The sequence below is a fragment of the Saccopteryx bilineata genome, chromosome 1, assembly GCF_036850765.1.
Source record: "Saccopteryx bilineata isolate mSacBil1 chromosome 1, mSacBil1_pri_phased_curated, whole genome shotgun sequence".
NCBI lineage: Eukaryota > Metazoa > Chordata > Mammalia > Chiroptera > Emballonuridae > Saccopteryx > Saccopteryx bilineata.
In genome coordinates, this window is record NC_089490.1 from 368,790,694 (window position 1) to 368,812,998 (window position 22,305).

Here is a 22,305-nt window from a genome sequence, read left to right on the forward strand (position 1 = left end):
TTTTCTAAAACATTAATTCTCAAAAGAAAGGGTTCTGTCTTTATGTTTGAGTTTTTATACAGTGTCTCATATTATTAGATTACTCTATTATAAATTATGAGATACTTTAAGTGAACTTTTTTTTTTTTTTTTTTTTTTACAGAGACAGGGAGAGCAACAGAGAGATGGACAGATAGGGACAGAAAGACAGGAAGGGAGGGAGAGTAGAAGCATCAGTTCTTGATTGCGGCACATTGATTACTTTTTCATATGTGTCTTGACCCGGGGGCTACAGCAGAGTGAGTGACCCCTTGCGCAAGCCAGTGACCTGGGCTAAGTCAGTGACCTTTTGAGCTCAAGCGAGCGACCAAGGGGTCATGTCTATGATCTCATGCTCAAGCCAGCAACCCTGTGCTCAAGCTGGGTGAGCCTGCACTTAAGCCTGTGATATCAGGGTTTCAAACCTTGGTCCTCCACATCCCAGTCTGACATTCTGCCCATTGCATCACTGCCTGGTTGGGCTAAGTTAACATGTTAATGTACAAATTTTTACAGTAATCCAAATCTAAGACATGGCTCTTGTTTCTTCTGATCTTAAAAAAATGGTTTCATTTTTAATTTATTATTGTTAAGCTCCCCAAGTCCAAAGTTTAGTAAAATGTTTTTCTAGGCCCAGGCTGGTTGACTCAGCAGTAGAGCATCAGCCCAGCATGTGGATGTCCTGGGTTCAATTCCTGGTCAAGGCACATAGGAGAAGCAACCATCTGCTTCTCCACCCCTTTCTATCTCTCTCTCTTTTCCCCTCTACAGCCATAGCTTGATTGGTTTGAGCACATTGGCCCTGGGTGCTGAGGATGGCTCTTTGGAGCCTCAGCCTCAGGTGCTAGAAATAGCTCAGTTGTGAGCATGGCCCTAGATGGGCAGAGCATCAGCCCCAGAGGGGGGCTGCTGGGTAGATCCCAGTTGGAGAACATGGTACAGTCTTTCTATCTCCCCTTCTCTCACTTGCAGAAGAAGAATTTTTTTTTCTCTAATTCCACATATAGTAAATGCTTATCTGAAAATTTCTGTTTTTAAAAATCTTTTTAATACCAATTAAAGGTGTATGGAGTTCTTGAGGACTCTTTTTTAATGCCTAAGGAATAAGATTTTTACTATTTTAAAGGGAAGGAAATGTAATTCTTTAAAAATAAGGTTGTTGAAATATCCAGTTTCTTTATGAGTTCTTGAAAATTTTTAAATTGATAGCAGTAATATTGATCTCTTTTCAAAAATTATTTATTCTACAATTTTTAAAATAGCAAATGGAAATAGACATGGTGAATAGTAAATTTCACAAAATATCTTTTTTCTTTTTTAACAAAATTTTGATGGAATGCAGTATTACAATAATTCCTATTTTTTCAGCAAAAAGAAAACAAGTTCACTCATCCTCAGTGTGAGTTGAACCTCGCAAAGTTGTGAATGGCAAGTTAACAGAGAATATGATAGAATTATAATTTAATTTCAAGTTTATAGTGATTTGAAGAGCAAAACAAGGAAAAACAACAATGCAAAAATATCACTGAAAAGAATGAGAAATGGTACAAACAGTAAGATGCTATTTAATTAGAAACAATTAGAATATTTGAAAACTAAAGAATGGAAGGTTAAATAAAATTAATACCAAACATGAGAAAAATATTTAAAAGTTTCCTTGTTGGGAAATTAAACTTACGCACTTTATGTTCAAAACTGCTTTCTTTTTGAAATTACACTTTTATATTATGCGTTGTAATAAATTTATATATAGCATACTATTAAGAAATTGTGGAATCAATTAATGGGTTTGGTGAGCTGACCTATGTTCTCTGATTTTTTGGGAGATTCCTTAAGGGAGGAGTACTTACTGGATTTAAAAAAAACAGCCACAAGGGAGGAGTACTTACTGGATTTAAAAAAACAGCCACAAGAAACACTTGGTTTAAGACTTGAACATTTATGCCAAGTAATGTTGTCACTTTCTACCTCTTTGTAAAACAATAGCTAAACTGTATGTTTTATGAAACTTGTACTAAGGAGTTACTTTTAATTCCTTAGTGTGCTGCCTACCTCACCATTCTGTAAGTATCCATCAGAGATCCAAAGCGAGAAGAAGATGGAGCTTTATACATACGACCACTCGCCTGATGTGGTCAGAGTTCCTTCTTCAGTTTTAGAGCGAGCAAACGAAAGTCTGTGCAGATTGTGCATGTAATTTTGATTTGTTAAATTAATTGCTAGACATGACATTATGTTCTCCAGTTTATTTCAAATATGTAAACTTTAAATTTAAAAATATTTCAAATTATTTCAAAATCAAAACTTACCTTTCATTCTGTATGCTTCCTATTTAGATGTGCTTTCTCTTTTAATCCTTAAGCCAGTTCTTTAGCTAAGGATCATCTGCGTTTTAGGGTGTGGAAACTAAAGTTGGGATAGGTTAGTAACTTTACCAAAATTATAGATCTAGAAAGCAGAGGCACCAGCATTAGAACACTGGTTTGTCTGGAGGCAAAACAAGGCTGCCTGCCCGGTACCTCTCTTCCAACCTCTGATCTGATCTTTGTCTTCTTTTATAGGAAGTATTATGGAGAAAAAATTGGCATATATTTTGTCTTTCTCGGATTTTACACAGAAATGCTGTTCCTTGCTGCGGTGGTTGGCCTAACTTGTTTTATTTATGGCTTATTATCAATGCATAATAGCTCAAGCAGGTAAGTGCAGCTGAGATACTTAAGTAGATAAAATGTCTTGATCTTCTGCTACTTGAAACTGGTGTTATTATTTTTCCTGGCATTTGTTTCAAAATATTTCTTTATGGCAGCAGATAATTGATATTTCTGAAAAGTACCCAAGCAGCTGCCCGTCATTCAGTGCTTTATGGGAAATCTGTTTTTATTAGTTCTAAAAATTGGATTCCTCCAAGCATGGCTTGACCTAGGACAAAAATTGCTGTTTCATTTTCCCTTCTGCCATACGTGAGAAGCAGGATATGCAGTTGTTCTGATAAGAGCAGCTTTGGACTCTTACCCAGACACATCATTTTAAAAATAACTCTGCTGTTTCCTTTACAGCATTGAAATCTGTGACCCTAATGTTGGAGGTCAGATTATCATGTGTCCTCTCTGTGATGTAGTGTGTGATTATTGGAGATTAAATAGTACCTGTTGGGCTTCAAAGGTATGTATGTATTTTAGTAGGTCAAAAAAAGTTTATTTTGCATTGCATTTGAAACTAGTCTTTGTGATGTTATTTTTGTTTTTACAGATTTCCCATTTATTTGATAATGAGTCAACGGTGTTCTTTGCAATATTCATGGGAATTTGGGGTGAGTATATAGGCACATATGGCCCATCTGTGTAACAAAGCAAAAGTGATTTTAAATCTTTGTGTTTACCTGGTCGGATGGCTCAGTAGAGCATCGGCCTGGCATGTGGAAGGCCTGGGTTCAATTTCCGGCCAGGGCACACAGGAGAAGCACCAATCTGTTCCTCTATACCCTTCCCCTTCTCCTTTCTCCCGTCTCTCTCTTCTCCTCCTGCAGCCAAGGCTCCACTGGAGCAAAGTTGGCCCAGGTGCTGAGGATGGCTCCATGGCCTCTGCCTTTGGTGCTAGAATGGCTCTGTTTGCAATGGAGCAATGGCCCAAATGGGCAGAGCATCTGTTCGAAACCCTGAGCTTGCCTAGTCAGCGTATATGGGAGTTGATGCTTTCTGCCCCTCCCCCCTTCTCTCTCTTCTCTAAAATGAATAAATAGAATCCTAAAAAAAAAAGAAAGAAAGAAAAGAAAAACTGAGCAAAAGGCAAGGGTAATTGATCCAGGCAAAAAGACAACAAAATCTGTTGGTGTGTTATGTGAAGCAGGGGAATTTAAGGGTTTATGTCATTCCTGCCTGGCCACTGTGGCCTAAAGGAAGCAGCTCAGTTTCAAAAAGAACAGAGGATAGGGAAATCTTACTAATGTTTCTCCAGCAACCCCAAGTTTGGTTAAGTTGGGGTGTGGACTCTCATCATTATGTGGCTGCCAAATCCTGCCTCTGTCATTAATTGGAATCAGATGTGAATGATAGGTACACAATTAAAACTATGTAGTAGTTTTCAGTTGTTTCCATTGATAAATATTATTCACCAACACCAGCCTTAAATTTCATCACAGAAGAGTGACCATATGTGGAACCCCCAGCAGCACTGTAACTATTTTGAGGCAGTGCTATCATCAGTTAGTTCTCTCAGAAAAGTTTATTGTAGCAGTGAATTGAGTTAGCTTTGTTTTTTGAGGATGTTGGTCAAATTCTATGAAAACAGAACTTTAAGGATATGTTTTAGTATAAAAATGAATCAACAATTGCACTCAATCAAAGTATGAGTTGGCAGAGTAGATGTGAAGAAATAACACTCGTCCAAGGGATTGAGACCTGAAAATAGTGTGCATACTGTGCTTTGTACTAAAGGGTAGGAAGACTTTTTTAAAAACTATTTTGGCATGTCTTTTTTTTATTTTATTTTAGTCAGAGAGAGAGAAGGAAAGAGGCAGACAGGGAGAGAGAGAGATGAGAAGCATCAACTCATTCTTGTGGCACCTAGTTTTTCATTGATTGCTTTCTCATATGTGCCTTAACCAGGGGGCTCCAGCCGAGTCAGTGACCCCTTGCTCAAGCCAGCAATCATGGGGTCAAGCAGGCAACCCCATGCACAAGCTAGTGAGCCTGCGCTCTAGCCAGGCTCGAATTGGCTACCTCAGGGTTTTGAACCTGGGTCTTTAGCATCCCAGGTCGATGCTCTACCCACTGCGCCACTGCCTGATCAGGCTTAGTTTGTTTATAATGAAAATATATTTCCATCTTAGGAAATTTAAGTAATATATTGAAACAAGAAGAAAATTATGTTAAAATCACCTGAAATAGAATTATTATCTTGGCTATGATTTTAAAAATTTTTTGTGACAGAGACAGAGAGAGGTACAGATAGGGACTGACAGACAGGAAGAGAGAGAGATGAGAAACATCAGTTCTGCATTGCAGCACCTTAGTTGTTCATTGATTGCTTTCTCATATGTGCCTTGACTGGGGGACTATAGCAGACTGAGTGACCCCTTGCTCAAGCCAGCAACCTTGGGCTTAAGCTGGAGACCTAGAGGTTTTGAACCTGGGTCCTCTGTGCCCCAGTCCAATGCTCTATCCATGCGCCACCTCCTGGTCAGGCTTGGCTATGATTTTTTAGATTCTTACTCTATGTGTGCTGACATGTGTGTTCATATAACTTTACATAAATGGTATAATATCATACATATATTTTAAAGCCTATTTTTTATAGAACAAACAGTGAATGATGGGGCTTCTTTCATAATGATAAATATCTATTGTGTGTGTATATACGTATTTATGAGTGAATAGAGTTGCCTTTTATGAATTTTTTTAAAGATTTTATTTATTGATTTTAGAGAGAAAGGCCAGGGGTAGGGTGGGGAGAGTGAGAAGCATCGACTTACAGTTGTTTCTGGTTTGTGCCTTTACCAGGCAAGTCCCGCGTTTCAAACCAGTGACTTCAGTATTTCAGGTCAAAGCTCTGTTCCCTGCACCACCACAGGTTAGGCTCGCCTTTATGAGTTTATTATAGTTCATCTAACCATTCTCTATTGTTGGACATTTATGTCACTTCCACTTTTCCCCCACAGTTTTACTGAAATATAACTGACGAACAATATTTTATTAGTTTAAATTAGTGTACAATATAAAAATTTGATACCTATATATATTATAAAATGATTACTACATTGAGTTAACATTTATCACCTCTCATAGTTAAAATTTTTTCTCATGATGAGAACATTTAAGATTCACTCTTAGTAACTTTCAAATATGCAACACAGTGTTAACTATAGTCAGCATGCTATGCATTACATCCCCAGAATTTAATCTTACAAGTGAGTATTTGAACCTTTTGACCACTTTCACTGATTTCTCCTACTCCCACTTCCACCTTCATCAACCACCAAACTGAACTTTGTTTCTGAGTGTTTTTTTGTTTAGATTCCAAATATAAGTGATATCATACAGTATTTATCTTTCTCTGTATAATTTATCTCACTTAGCATAATAACATCAAGGTCCATTCATGTTGTCTCAAATGGCTGGATTTTCCTTAAAAAAAAAAAAGTATTGATAGATTTTTTTAGAGAGAGTGGAAGGGAGAGAGACAGAAAGAGAAACATTGATTCATTTTTCCACTTATTCATGCTGTCATTGGTTGATTCCTGTATGTGCCCTAACTGGGGATCAAACCTACAACTTGGCAACCAACTGAGCTACATGGCCAGAGCTTCTCCTTTTTTAAATGGCTGAATAATATCCCATTGCGTGTATCAACAGCACTTTCTTTATCCATTCATCTATGAATGGACACTTAGATTGTTTTCATGGCATGCCTATGGTAAGTGAAGCTGCAGTGAACATGGAATATCCATTTAAGAAAGAGTGAGAATGTGCTGTGGAATGGCTCTGACGTTTTTCTTAACTTTTGCTAAAGTATATGCTTGAATGATTTCACTAAAAGATTGAATAACTTTAGTAAAAGATTGATTTTGCAAAAAAACTCTAGCTCTAGCTGTTAATAAAAAGTTAAGTTTACATAGTCCTTCAAATTATCTTATGAAGCGCTGGCTCAGTGATAGAGCATTGGCCCAGCATGTGGCTGTCCTGGGTTTGATTCCCATTCAGGGCACACAGGAGAAGCGACTATCTGCTTCTCCACCCCTCCCTCTGCCCTTTTTCTCTCTCTCTCCCTCTCTGTCCCTCTCTCTCTCTCTTTCCCCCTTCCCACAGCCATGGACTCGGTGCTAAAAAATACCTTGGTTGCCAAGCAATGGAGCAATGCCCCAGGTGGGCAGAGCATCACCCCATCGAGGGCTTCCCTGGTGGATCCTGGTCGGGTGCGAGCGGAAATCTGTCTCTCTGCCTCCCCTGCTCTCACTTAATTTAAAAAAAAATTATCTTAATAAAGAGCGAGAGTAACGAACCTGGACTGCTGTTTAAGAAATTAACTCGGCCCTGGCCAGTTGGCTCAGCGGTAGAGCGTCGGCCTGGCATGCGGGGGACCCGGGTTCGATTCCTGGCCAGGGCACATAGGAGAAGCTCCCATTTGCTTCTCCACCCCCCCCCTTCCTCTCTGTCTCTCTCTTCCCCTCCCACAGCCAAGGCTCCATTGGAGCAAAGATGGGCCGGGCGCTGGGGATGGCTCCTTGGCCTCTGCCCCAGGCGCTAGGGTGGCTCTGGTTGCGGCAGAGCACCGCCCCCTGGTGGGCAGAGCCTCGCCCCTGGTGGGCGTGCCGGGTGGATCCCAGTCGGGCGCATGTGGGAGTCTGTCTGTCTCTCCCCGTTTCCAGCTTCAGAAAAATACCAAAAAAAAAAAAAAAAAAAAGAAATTAACTCAAAATTTTATACATGAGTTTTCAATATTATTACATACTTATGCTAATTCTTAATAATTTTATAATTTTATCATCAAACAATAGTGACAAAGGAACCATTGTACAACCAAATTGATATTTAAAAGTAGAGGTAAACTACTTGACTTAGGGTGTTGAACACACAATACAATATACAGTTACTGTATTATAGACTCATTCACCTGAAACCTATATAATTTTATTGACCAATGATGCCCCAATAAATTCAATAAAAATAGAGGAAAACTCAGTTATTTTCTCATGTACTTTATTTCTCCATCTCTTGATTGTTTTTATACATCTGTTTCCCTATAGTCACATTGTTTTTGGAGTTTTGGAAACAACGTCAAGCCAGACTGGAGTATGAGTGGGACCTGGTGGACTTTGAAGAGGAACAGCAGCAGCTTCAACTGAGACCTGAATTTGAAGCGATGTGTAAACATAGGAAAATGAACCCAGTGACTAAGGTAGATTAGGAAACTGAAAAGGGCAGCATATCTCAATGGACATACTGTATTGCTGTACCAGTGGTCGGCAAACCCATTAGTCAACAGAACCAAATATCAACAGTACACGATTGAAATTTCTTTTGAGAGCCAAATTTTTTAAACTTAAACTATATAGGTAGGTACACTCCTTATCGAGGTAGTGCCCATACATTGTATTTTGTGGAAGAGCCACACTCAAGGGGCCAAAGAGCCTCATGAGGCTCACTAGCGCAGTTTGCTGACCAGGACTAGGCTGTCTCTCAAATAACAATGTATATTTTAATTAGTCTTTAAAATATTCTCCAAGATATAAATCCTATAAACTTCTTTACTTACTGCTTTTTTCTTTTTAATTTATTGTGTTTACATAGATTCTAGTGTCCCCCCAAATACATCCTCCCCTCCCCCGTGTTCCCCAGTACATACCCCTGTCTCCCTCCCCGTAATGCCCTTCCCCCTTCCCTCCAGGATTTGCTTTTCTATTCTGGTCCTATCCTATCATCCAATCATCCCCTTTCCCTCTGTCTGCTTTACTTCTAGATCCTTTGATCCCACCTCTGTCTCTATTCTGTTCCTCAGTTCATACTGTTCCTCGGATTTCTCAAATGAGTGAGGTCATATGATATTTTTCTTTCTCTGCCTGGCTTATTTCACTTAACATAATAGTTTCCAGGTCCATCCATGATGTCGCAAAAAGTAAGATTTTCTTCTTTTTCATGGCTCCATAGTATCCCATTGTGTATATGTACCACTGCTTTTTAATACACTCGTCCACTGATGGACACTTTGGCTGTTTCTAGACCTTGGTGATTGTAAACAATGTTACCATAAACACGGGAATGCATTTCTTCTTTTGAATCAGTAATGTGGTGTTCTTGGGATATATTTCTAAAAGTGGGATGGCTGGGTCAAAAGGCAGTTCCATTTTTAACTTTTTGAAGAATCTCCATACTATTTTCCACAGTGGCTGCACCAGTCTGCATTCCCACCAGCAGTGCAGGAGGGTTCCCTTTTCTCCACATCCTCGCCATCACTTATTATATGCTATTTGTTAATAAGCGCCATTCTGACTGGTGTGAGGTGATATCTCATTATGGTTTTAATTTCCATTTCTCTAATGATTAGTGATGTTGAGCATTGTTTCATATGCCTATTGGCCATCTGTATGTCCTCTTTGGAGAAGTGTCTATTCATTTCTTTTGCCCATTTTTTGATTGGATTATCTTCCTGGTGTTGAATTTTACAAGTTATTTATAAATTTTGGTTATTAACCCCTTATTAGACGTACTGTTGAATATGTTCTCCCATTATTGTGTGGTTTGCCTTCTTATTTTGTTCATATTGTCTTTAGCTGTGCAAAAGCTTTTTAGTTTGATATAGTCCCATTTGTTTATCCTGTCCATTATTTCCCTTGCCCGCAAGATAAATCAGCAAATATTAATATATTGCTGCGAGTGATGTCAGAGAGCTTACTACCTATGTTTTCACGACTTACATTTAAGTCTTTTATCCATTTTGAGTTTATTTTCGTGAATGGTGTAAGTTGGTGGTCTAGTTTTATATTTTACAGGTAGCTGTCCAATTTTTCCAACACCATTTGTTAAAGAGACTGTCTTTACTCCATTGTATGCTATTATCACCCTTATCAAATATCAATTGTCCATAAAGGTGCGGGTTTATTTCTGTGTTTTCTTTTCTGTTCCATTGATCTATATGCTTGTTCTTATGCCAGTACCATGCTGTTTTGAGTACAGTGGCCTTATAGTATATCTTGACATCGGGAAGTTTGATACCACCGACTTTATTCTTCTTTTTCAAGATTGCTGAGGCTATTCATGTTCTTTTTTGGTTCCATATGAATTTTTGGAATATTTGTTCTATATCTTTGAAGTATGTTATTGATATTTTAAATAGGAATTGCATTGAATTTATAAATTGCTTTGGGTAATATATACATTTTAATGATGTTTATTCTTCCTAACCATGAACATGGTATATGCTTCCACTTGTTTGTATCCTCCTTGATTTCTTTTATCAATGTTTTATAATTTTCCAAGTACAAGTCTTTAACTTCCTTGGTTAAATTTACTCCTAGGTACTTTATTTTTTGTTGTTGTTGCAATAGTGAAGGGGATTGTTTTCTTAATTTCTCTTTCAGACAGATCATTATTGGTGTATAAAAATGCCTCTGATTTCTGAATATTAATTTTATATCCTGCTACCTTGCTGAATTCATTTATCAAGTCCAGTAGTTTTTTGACTGCGACTTTAGGGTTTTCTATATACAATATCATATCATCAGCGAATAATGATAGTTTTACTTCTTCTTTTCCAATTTGGATGCTTATTTCTTCTTGTCTGATTGCAGTGGATCAGAATTCCAGAACTATGTTGAATAAGAGTGGTGAAAGGGGGTACCCCTGCCTTGTTCCTGATCTGAAGGGGATTGCTTATAACTTTTGTCCATTGAGTATGATGTTGGCTGTGGGTTTGCCATAGATGGCCTTTATCATGTTGAGGTATGTTCCCTGTATTCCCACTTTGCTAAGAGTTTTGATCATAAATGGGTGCTGGATTTTATCAAATGCCTTTTCTGCATCTATTGACATTATCATGTGGTTTTTTCCTTTTTTTTGTTTATGTGATGAATCACATTCATTTATTTGTGAATATTGTACCAGCCTTGCCTCCCTAGAATAAATCCCACTTGATCATGATGTATGATTTTTTTTCATGTATTGCTGGATCTGATTTGCTAATATTTTGTTGAGAATTTTAGCATCTAAATTTATCAGGGATATTGGCCTATAGTTTTCTTTCTTTGTGTTGTCTTTGCCTGGTTTTGGAATCAGACTTATGCTTACCTCATAAAAGGAGTTTGGAAGTTTTCCCTCCTCTTTAATTTTTTGAAATAGCTTGAGAAGCATAGGAGTTAGTTCTTCTTTAAATATTTGGTAGAATTCACTTGTGAAGCCATCTGGCCCCGGGCTTTTGTTTGTTGGGAGTTTTTTAATGTTTTGATCTCATTTGTTGTAATTGGTCTGTTTAGGTTTTCTGATTCTTCCTGCTTGATTTTTAAAATATTATGTTTCAAGGAATTTGTCCATTTCACCTAGGTTGTTTAATTTTTTGGCGTACAGTTCTTCATAGTATTTTCTTACAATCCTTTGTATTTGTGCTGTGTCCGTTGTTACTTCTCTGCCCTCATTTCTTTTTTTTTTTTTTTTTTTTTAAATTTTTAAATCTTCATAGTATTTTATTTATTCATTTTTAGAGAGGAGAGAGAGAGGGAGAGAGAGATAGAGAGGGAGAGAGAGAGGAGGGGGGAGGAGCTGGAAGCATCAACTCCCATATGTGCCTTGACCAGGCAAGCCCAGGGTTTCGAACAGGTGACCTCAGCATTTCCAGGTCGACGCTTTATCCACTGCGCCACCACAGGTCAGGCTCTGCCCTCATTTCTAATTTTATTTGAGTCCTTTCTCTTCTTTTCTTGGTGAGTCTGCCTAAGGGTTCATCGATCTTTTTACCTTTTCAAAGAACCAGCTTTTGGTTTCATTGATCCTCTGTATTGTTTTTTTAGTCTCTATGTCATTTATTTCTGCTCTGATCTTTATTGTTTCCTTCCTTCTACTTTCTCTGTGCTTTACTTTCCTTTCTTTTTCTAGTTCTTTTACTTGCAGGGTTAAGTTCTTTATTTGAGCTTTTTTTAGCTCCTTAAGGTATGCCTGTAATACTATGAATTTCCCTCTCAGGACTACTTTTGCTGTGACCCACAGATTTTGAGTTGTTGTTTGCTCATTTTCATTTGTTTCAAGGAAATTTTTTATTTCTTCCTTGATCTCATTGTTGACCGATTTGTTATTTTATAATATGCTGTTTAGTTTCCAAGTATTTGAGTGTTTTTCAGTTTTTCTATTGTAGTTGATTTCCAGTTTCATGCCATTGTGGTCAGAGAAGATGTTTGATATGATTTCAATCTTATTAAATTTGTTGAGACTCATTTTATGCCCTAATATGTGGTATAACCTAGAGAATGTACCATGAGCACTTGAAAAGAATGTATATTCTGCTGCTTTTAGGGTGAAAGGTTCTGAAGATATCTATTAAATCGAGTTGATCTAGTGTGTCCTTTAAGTCTGCTTTTTCTTTCTTAATTTTCTTTCTTGAAGATCTATCCAGTGATGTTAGTGGGGTATTAAAATCCCTACTATGATAGTATTGCTATTGATCTCGCCCTTTATATCCATCAAAGTCTGCTTTATATATTTAGGTGCTCCTATATTAGGTGCATAGATATTTATAATAGTTATATCTTCCTGTTGGATTTCTTTCTTTATCATTATGTAGTGGCCTTCTTTATCTCTTACTGTATCCTTTGTTTTAAAGTCCATTTTGTCTGATATAAGTATGGCTACGCCAGCTTTTTTTTCATTTCCATTTGTATGAAATATTTTTTCCATCCTTTTCCCTCAGTCTATGTGTATCTTTTGTTATAAGGTGCATCTCTTGTAGACAGCATATGTACAGGTCCTGTTTTCTTATCCAAGCAGCTACCCTATGTCTTTTGATTGGATCATTTAATCAATTTACATTTAAGGTTATTATTAATATGTACTTGTTTATTGCCACTTTATTCTTTAATGCTGTACTCTTCTTTTGCTATATTCTTTTCCAACTCTGATCTGTTTATAACAGGCCCTTTAGCATTTCTTGCAGCCTTGGTTTGGTTGTAATGAATTCCTTGAGTTTTTTTTTTGTCTGGGAAGCTTTATGTACATATTTCTCCTTCAATTTTAAATGATAGTCTTGCTGGATAAAGTAGTCTTGGTTGTGGGTTCCTGTTCTGCATTACTTTGAATATTTCTTGACATTCCCTTCTGGCCTCAAGTGTTTTTGTTGAGAAGTCAGATGTCATCCTTATGGAGGCTTCTTTGTAGGCGATAGCCTTCTTTTCTCTAGCAGTTTTTAATATTTTCTCTTTATCGCTTAGCTTTGGTATTTTAATTGTGATATGTTGGTGTAGGTCTCTTTGGGTTTCTCTTTAATGGAGTTCTCTGTGCTTCTTGAACTTTTGAGACCCTTCCTTGCATCAATTTAGGGAAGTTTTCAGCTATAATTTGATTGAATAAAGTTTCTATTCCTTGTTCTTTCTCTTCTTCTTCAGGAACCCCTATGATGCAGATGTTATTTCTCTTCGGGTTGTCACAGAGCTCTCTCAGAGTTTCCTCAGACTTTTTGAAACTCTTTTCTTTTTTCTGCTCTGCTTCCATGCCTTTGTTCATCTTGTCCTCCAACTCGCTGATTCGATCCTCAGCTTCATCCATCTTGTTTTTAATTCCTTCCATTTTGGTCTTCATTTCTGATATTGTATTTGTCACCTCTGACTGATTCTTTTTTAATATTTCAATGTTCTTTTTTTATACTTGCTATCTCTTTAGGTGTTTGTAATGACCATCCATTGTTGTTCTAAGGTCCCTAAGCATCCTTACAATCATTATTCTAAACTCTGCATCTGACAGTTTGGTTTGGTTATTTCCATATTAGTCAGTTTCTTTTCTGGAGATCTCTCTTGTGGTTTCATTTGGATTGCCCTTCTCTGTCTTCTCATTATGTCTGTATGTTTGGGTGTGTTGTTTGTAGGGCTCTTTGAGTCTAGGTTTGGTGTTGTCTGCCTCCAATTTTCAGTTGTGTTATTTCTAGTCTTCTTGGCTTGGCATCAGCTGTTGTTTGTAATCCACTGCTAGGTTTGGCTTTTCTAGTAGAGCTGCTTTGAAGTCTTGATTGGTTTGTTTTCTCAGTTTTTTCGGTGGTAGTCTTGTTTACTGATCTCAGCTGGGGGCTTATTTGAAACTGTATCCGGCCCTGGCTGGTTGGCTCAGCGGTAGAGCGTCGGCCTGGCATGCGGGGGACCCGGGTTCGATTCCCGGCCAGGGCACATAGGAGAAGCGCCCATTTGCTTCTCCACCCCCAGCCCCTCCTTCCTCTCTGTCTCTCTCTTCCCCTCCCGCAGCCAAGGCTCCATTGGAGCAAAGATGGCCCGGGCGCTGGGGATGGCTCCTTGGTCTCTGCCCCAGGTGCTAGAGTGGCTCTGGTCGCAAAAGAGCGACGCCCCGGAGGGGCAGAGCATCGCCTCCTGGTGGGCGTGCCAGGTGGGTCCCGGTCGGGCGCATGCGGGAGTCTGTCTGACTGTCTCTCCCCGTTTCCAGCTTCAGAAAAATACAAAAAAAAAAAAAGAAAAAGAAAAAAAAAAGAAACTGTATCCAGGAATGTGGGGGGTGTAATATGAGACTCTGAAGGCCTGATCTGCCAGTTACTCTCTCTGGGGGCGGGGTGCTTTCTCTGCTTCAGTAGGGGGCGGTGTATCTCAGATCTCCATGTTAAATGATAGTCTTGTTGGATAAAGAAATCTTGGTTGTTGGTTCTTGTTCTGCATTACTTTGAATATTTCTTTACATTCCCTGCTGATCTCAAGTGTTTCTGTTGTCGTCCTTATGGGGGTTCCTTTGTATGTGATTGACTGTTTTTCTCTTACAGCTTTTAGTATTCTTTCTTTATCTTTTAGCTTTGATATTTTGATTATGATGCATCGTGGTTTGGGTTTTTTTGGGGTTCTTCTTTAATCGGGTTTTCTCTGCCTCTTGAACCTGTTTGACTCTTTCCTGCATCAATTTAATGAAGTTTTCAGCTATAATTTTTTCAAACAGGTTCTCTATTCCTTGTTCTTTCTGTTCTCTTTTAGGAACCCCTATTATGCGGATATTGTTTCTCTTCATGTTGTCACAGAGCTCTCTTAGAGTTTCCTCAGACTTTTGATCCTCTTTTTATTTTGCTGTTCTGCTTCCGTGCTTTCGCTTATCTTGTCCTCTAAGGCGGTGATTTGATCCTCGGCTTCATTCAGCCTGCTTTTCAGTTCTTCTAGTGTAGTCTTCATTTTTGATACTGTGTTTGTCATTTCTGTCTGGTTCTTCTTCATGATTTCCGTATCCTTTTTAAGATGCTTACTATTTCTTTATTGAGGTGTTCATTAAGTGCATCCATTGTAACTTTGAAATCCTTAAGCATCCTAACAATCATTATTTTAAACTCTATCTGGTAATTTGATTTCTTCCATTTCATCCAGATCTTTTTCTGAGGATTTGTCTTGTTGAACCATATGACTTATGTTTCTCTGTCTTCCCAGTGTTTCTTTGTGTGGCTTGCAGGCTTGTTTCAGTTGTGTTCTCCTTACCTCATAGAGCTGCTTTGAAGTCTTGATTTGTTTGTTTTCAGTTTACTTAACTCAGTGGTAGGCTTGTTTTCTGATCTCAGCAGGGGGCTTATTTGAAACTGTATACAGGAACTGGTGGGTTTGACCTCTGAGAATCTGAAGGTGGGTTCTGCCAGTTGTTCTTCAGGGGCAGGGTGTTTTCTTAGCTTCAGTAGGGGAAGGTGTATCTCATATCTCCCTAGATACTTAGTTATTGCCCCTCTATCCCACTTCCTGCTTTCAGCTGTGTCTTTCGTGCTGATTGGAGCTGGAGAGCTTTCTGAAGGTGGGTCACCAGGAACCACTTTAGGCTTGTGGTGTGTGGAGGGATCCACCCCTCCCCCAGCTATGGCTGCCTCAGCACTGGAGGAGTCAGCTTCTCAGGTCATCCCAGACATTCTTCTGCTCATCACTGTCTCTCTCACTCTCCCCACTTTCCTTGTGGAAGACAAATCAGTCTTCTCAGCCTTCTTTGCCCCCAGGGCCCAAGGCAAGTGGCTGTGAGTGATATTTTCTGCTCTTTCCCTTTAAGACACCCCTACTGCTTCCCACACACAGAGCTTTGCTCTTCTCTCCTCTCAGTGCTTTCCTTCTGTTTCCTCCAGTCCCTGGATTTCAAGGCTGGATCTCCAGTTCTGAGACTGAGGGCCCCCGTCTCTTAGGGTCTCTCTCCTTGTAATAGAGCCCTTCTGGGCTCTCAGCCTCAGCCTCCCTTTGCTCCTGGAATCAGGGGAGCTCCCGCCGTGCCCCCACACTCCCTACCAGGATCAGTGTGGATTCATCTTTGCTCCTTGGTTTTTGAGACCTGTTCTTTTAGTCCAAAGTTGATTTTTCACAATGATTGTTCCTAAACTAGTTTTTAATCCAGTTTGGTGGTGTGAACTGGGAGTCTATGCGTCTGCCTACTCCTCTGCTACCTTCTCGTCTTCCTTCTTTACTTACTTTTATGATGTATTTTAAACACATGCAAAAGTACATAGAAAAGTATAATGAACTCTGCCCAGCTTTAATTAATATTAATTCATAGACAATCTTGTTTTATTTGTACACCTACCTCTCCCTGCCTCTAATTTATTTTGAAATAAATCCAAGGCATGGTATCATGAAATACATCATTTTAATAATAAGTCAAATAAAATAAAATTGGAAAATAGTGTGTATGCTTTGAGCTTTAAGTATGTATATTGTAAAATCAGAGGCTGCAGCCACCATCACAGCCACCTGGCCTGTGCAGGTTTACATTAGATTTGGACAGACGGTAATGAAACAATGGAGCCAAGAACTGGTAGGCCATTATCTTTAATCCTAGCTTGTACCCGGCGGGCAAGTAAATACACACACTGGGCTCCAAAACCCACTCATTCAGTGCTCACAAAGCTACTGACTTATCTGAGTTTCCTAGAATCAAAGGTTTCTAGCTCAGTAGCCTTATTCACCTCTGTTCTCCATCTCCTTCTCTCTGCACAAACTCTGCACAAACTGGCTTCTCTTTCAGCACTCCACCATCTTAGCTGCCTCTCCTCTCCTCCACATGGCCTTTCTCTGCTCTCTTCTCTAATTCTCTCAGGAACAGAGAGAGGAAGCTCCTGGTCTGCCCCACTTTATAGTGTAGAAATCAAAACCTTTAATCCAATATACTAATAAGGAAGTCTTTGATACAAAGTCATTTAGAGTGGGGAAGGCTTAGTCTTAAAACTGAGCCTTAAGGTATAACAACCCTGCCTGCTTACAGCCTATCCCCCACATCCAATGCAAACTATAAGCGAGCAAACATATATATCATATTTACAAACTTATTTGTCCAACATATACCAATATGTATACACAGAAATGAAATTAATATGCAAAGATTAAATTAGTATTAAGATAGAGGACTTATGAGTGAATACTTTATTAGATCAAATTTTATTCAACTAGTCCTTTCTAACTGATTATAATGGGAAGATAATTACACTGCCATCTGGACTGAAAGTCTATATTTTGGTATCCATACTGGCAAACCATATCTATGGTGACTGAGTAATTTGATGTCTTGGTACGTCAGGTTTTATCATGTGAAAATGGAAGGTATTTTGCCATCAAACACCAGACTCTTGGCTGTATATTTTTAGAGTCCCTATGTTTCCATAATCTATAATCACTTTATATCCAGATGCTATTAGAGGGAAAATAGAACATGTCTCTAACACAGTCTCTTCAGTAGAATTCCCCACTCTTCATGGCACTATTCTTGAATATAATACTCAAAATTCTTTACACAGTGTAGGTATTCATTTAACATTTCTTAAATTGCTTGGAAACATTACAAAATTCTGTAGGTGAATAAAGAGGGGAAAACACTTGAGAGAATACATCAACAGTTTTGGTGAAATTAACAGTTTGAAATTACAAAATTAAAAGAGTGTCATGCTAATAACATTATGTGTATCCATTCTTATTTTATGGGTTAAAAAAAAGAAAAAAAAAAGCAGGACTGTTGGCTTTGCCAAAAATTATTGACATAAAAGCCATCTACACTGAATGATTACTTTTAAAATCCGTTGAAAAAAACCAGTATGTATTGATTATCTGTGAATCATCCATTTAGCAGTAATGGTTTTGAAATCATAGTGTTTTGTTTTGTCTTTTTTACTTATTTTCAGTGCTTTTATTAATGGTTAAGTACAACTAAAACTCTCACATTTGAGTCCATTTTGAGAACACACAGATCCATATGTGGACATGCACCATGTGGATACACAAGTATGTACGCAATACCTTATATACACACATATGCATATGTACATAATCACATCTGTGCACACATCCTGGTGTTGAGAGAGCTCTCAGACAGCCTGCTTTACCTGTGGGGTTCGGTTTCTACTCAGTCTGCCGTGAAAAGTCCACAAAATGTAAAATCTGTTATTTTACATAGAATTGTATGATTTAGATTTTTGGTCATAGCTATTTTTTTTACTGTATGGCAGTGGTCTTTTGGGTAAAATCTAACTCCTTATGTAGCTAAGAATGCCAGTTCATATAATTAATATCTTCCATTAATGACTTAAAAAAGCATGAGAATGCAAAAGTCTGGGCCCCTCCTGAACTGTATGGAAAAATGCAATCAATCCTATAGACACAAAGATGTTTAATATCATGCATAACAGTGCAATTCAACTCAGTTGAGTTAGAATGAAATGAAACATCATTAAAGCATGTCTACTTAAGCAACTGCCCTCAGGTTTTGACTTTTATTTCCTATCTACCAGACCCTGAATAGCACTCTAATTCAACATTCAGAAAAAAGCATGTACCCGTTATGTTTCATATCATGTGTAAAAATTTCTTATCTAAGAGCCCTAAAGGTTTCTAACTAGAGGGATGGGACTGTTGCTATATAAAGCAGATTTCCTTGAGCTATAGTGGACCCTTTTGAGAGGTTTCTAATGGGCTTTGTGATTTTGACTACTGCTTGGAGTCTCAACTTTGAGGGTAGATTTTGAATTTTGCTGTGATTTCTTCAAAATTATAGGAGATGGAACCTTACATGCCTCTATGTTCTCGGTTCCCATGGTACTTTGTGTCAGGAGCCACAGTGACATTATGGGTAAGCATTTTTTAAAAATAGTTATATCTCTTTGACATCATATTGGGATTATCTCAACAGTTTTATCTGAAATGGCTCTTGAGTCCCTTCCTTCCTTCTTTTGCCCTCCCAGTCTTTTTCTCTTGAATAGAGCTCCTATATAAAATAAACTGTAACTTACATGGGTGTGCCGTAATTGGAAAAATATGCTCTATGGAGGAAAAACAACTTGTTTACCTCATGTTCATTTCTTCAACAGGAGTTTTGAAAAATAGCTGGGCAGAAAGAGGTATTTTATCTTAGAGCCCCCCCCCCAACTCTTCATTGTTAGTTGATAACTTGAAGGCATTTATCTTTATCTCCACTTAAAATATCTGTACAAAGAGAAAAAAAAGAACCCTTATGCTGTTAATTTTCTTGCTGAAGTACACAGAAGAAAATGTTACCTCTTCTACTTGAATAATTATCATATCCCATTGTGAGAGTCCAGTTTTTGCCATGCTTTTTAGCTAATAGATGCCTCCATTATCTATTTCCTGCCCTCCCTTTTCCAAATATGTACCCTCTTATGGTTAGACTTTAATTAGGAAAAGAAGTATGATACCCTCTGAGACTCTAGCATGTTGACGTATAAAAAATTTGCAATTGTAGACTACAGCTTAACTTTACCAGTTCATATTGTCTCGTAATTTCTTATCTTTAACATTTCCTGTTAAAAGTATGGATTTTTTTATTTTAAATATGCTTTTTCTTAGATGATATAAAAGAAAGAGAATAGAATACTGAGGGTAACGATCAGTTTGAGACATTCCTTGAGAAATATCCTGGAATGTGATCCCAGAAAGATTATTCTCTTTTATTTATGGTATTCTTTCAATTTGATTCAGTTTCTAACTTTAAGAATAAAACACTCCAGTCATTGATATAAAGCCATCCCTGGATCTTTGTGTTTTTGCAATATGAAAGGTATATAAAATTTATACCAAATCTATACAAATATCTAAACTAGCTTTAATGTCAGGTCACAAATGGCAACATTCTGAAGGGAAATGAAATACAATCTTTAAAAATATTTTTCTTAGGAAATTAAGTCACCTTCATGCTACAAATTGAACCGCAATCTAGAATGTTAGAGTTGCAATTAAGCAAGACTCCTGGAGACAAAATACCTATCAAGGCAACTTTATTGTAATAACTTCTGCAGAGCGGCTGCTGCTGCTAGTGAAAGCCAGCCCGCATGCCCAGAGGCGGGGGTGGGTTCTGTTTTTATCCCTAATGCAGGCCCTAGGCTGGGTCCTGCCCCCTTGACTGGGGTGTTGAATGTACAATCTTACTTCTTCCTGATTGGCTAGTTTAACTGGCAGCTGGAAAGGAGAAGGGAGAGGTGGCAATAGAGAAACAGGATGAAGGGGGTTGGGAAAATTCCTGTTGAAGAAATGAACATGAGGTAAACAAGGTGTTTTTCCTCCATAGAGCAGAGGTGGGCAAACTTTTAGTAAAGAGGCCAAATATATTTTAGGCTTTTTGGGCCACAAACAGTCTCTGGCACGCAGTTATCTTTATTTTTCTTTACAGCCTTAAAAAAAACAAAACACATTCTTACCCCAAGGGCCATGCCAGAACTGCTGAGGCCCTAGGCAAGATTTGGCCTTCTGTTTAGTTTTCTTAACTCTTGCTAGAGGATGGGCTATGAATACAGTTGTCCCTTGCCATATTGTGGTTCACTTTTCATGGTCTCACTGTATCGTGGATTTTAAAATGGTATATATGTAATTTTGTATCGTGGAGTTTTGCTATATCATGGGATTTTATGGTATATAGGTATTTTTATATATTTATTTTAATTATTTTTGAGGTAAAATAAGCAAAATAAGTGTGGGAAATGTTAATAACAGTGTGGGAAAGGTTTATAAGAGTGTGGGAAGGGTTTATAAAGCCTTAAAATATATAGAAAATCAAATAAATACCAGGTTGCTACTTTGTGGATTTTTGCCTGTTGCAGGGGCTTCTGGAACCTAACCCCTTGTGATAGACAAGGGACCACTGTACTTTTTTATCTTAATTAGTCCTTGACCTTACCAGTGTTCATTTCCCTCTATCGCTGGTGAGAGAGACCGACTTGGTTTGCCTTCCATGTCAGAACTGGTAAACAGAATATAATGAGATGAAGGGAATAGTATGTTTCATATGCCTCTGCAACACAGAGAATACTGAGTGTTTCTTTCCAATTCTGCATTTTCCTTCCACAGATGACTCTCGTCATTGCGTGCATGGTAGCCGTGATTGTATATCGCCTGTCCGTTTTTGCGACGTTTGCCAGCATCATGGAAAGTGAAGCATCCTTAAAGCCAGTCAAAAGTGTCCTCACTCCTCAGATAACCACAGCACTCACAGGATCCTGCTTGAACTTTATTGTCATCTTGATCTTGAATTTCTTTTATGAAAAGATATCTGCCTGGATTACAAAGATGGGTAAGATGGCCAAATCACTAGTCTGGCTCTGAGAAAAGCTTCCTCCCAATGCTGTACATCTATTTTTGGATCATTCCCCAGGGAGTTAATTTTTTTTTTTAATTTTTATTTATTTATTTATTTATTTATTTTACAGAGACAGAGAGTGAGTCAGAGAGAGGGATAGATAGGGACAGACAGACAGGAACGGAGAGAGATGAGAAGCATCAATCATTAGTTTTTCATTGCACGTTGCAACACCTTAGTTATTCACTGATTACTTTCTCATACGTGCCTTGACCGCGGGCCTTCAGCAGAACGTGTAACTCCTTGCTGGAGCCAGCGACCTTGGGTTCAAGCTGGTGGGCTATTGCTCAAACCAGATGAGCCCGCGCTCAAGCTGGCGACCTCAGGGTCGAATCTGGGTCTTCCGCATCCCAGTCTGACGCCCTATCCACTGCGCCACTGCCTGGTCAGGCGGGAGTTAATTTTTTAGAGATGCATTTTAAGGTAGTTTTTCTCTATAGGTAGAACCATAGCCTGGTACTTCAGAACCCGGTCACAGCTACATTCAGGCCTTTATAGTGGAAGCAGGAGAAAGATCTAAAAAAAAATAGGAATTTGTAAGTCTTTTTGGATATTCTTACCTTAATTGTCCCTTGATGGGGCTAGTTGAATCCTAAATAAACTCTTTATTTTTCTGAAGGCACAGATAAGTTTTATTTCATGTGTATGATTTTTTATTTTTATTTTTAAATGATTTTCTTTATTGATTTTAGAGGGAGAAGGCGGGGGGAGAGGGAGAAAGAAAGGGGCGGGGAGGAACAGGAAGCATCAACTCATAGTAGTTGCTTCTGTGTGTACCCTGACCCAGCAATCGTGGGGTCTCGAACTGGTAGCGGCAGTGCTCCAGGTCAGCACTGTCCACTGTATGCCACCACAGGTCTGGCTTGTATATTTTTTTAAGAAGGTTTTTGGTTTTGAAAACCATCATGAGGAAAATAGAACAATCAGCTTCTCCTTAAGAAGTTTAAAATTTAGTGCCTCTCTTTTCAGTTGCAATGTCTTAGGACATAGATCATTTTCTTTTTAAGATGTTAAAAGTTCCCTG

The 22,305-nt window shown here is 38.4% G+C and overlaps 1 protein-coding gene across 4 annotated transcripts in view; it reads left to right on the forward strand.

The window, feature by feature from the left end:
- ANO5 (anoctamin 5) overlaps positions 1 to 22,305 on the forward strand; it is a 94,948-nt gene that overhangs the window by 49,243 nt on the left and 23,400 nt on the right. For all 4 annotated transcript variants that reach the window (XM_066251136.1, XM_066251138.1, XM_066251137.1 and 1 more), the window contains 6 exons: positions 2,580 to 2,714; positions 3,075 to 3,180; positions 3,268 to 3,328; positions 7,760 to 7,911; positions 18,690 to 18,764; positions 20,993 to 21,215. In XM_066251136.1, the coding sequence (XP_066107233.1) occupies positions 2,580 to 2,714; positions 3,075 to 3,180; positions 3,268 to 3,328; positions 7,760 to 7,911; positions 18,690 to 18,764; positions 20,993 to 21,215 (752 nt within the window). The remainder of the gene's footprint in view (positions 1 to 2,579; positions 2,715 to 3,074; positions 3,181 to 3,267; positions 3,329 to 7,759; positions 7,912 to 18,689; positions 18,765 to 20,992; positions 21,216 to 22,305) is intronic.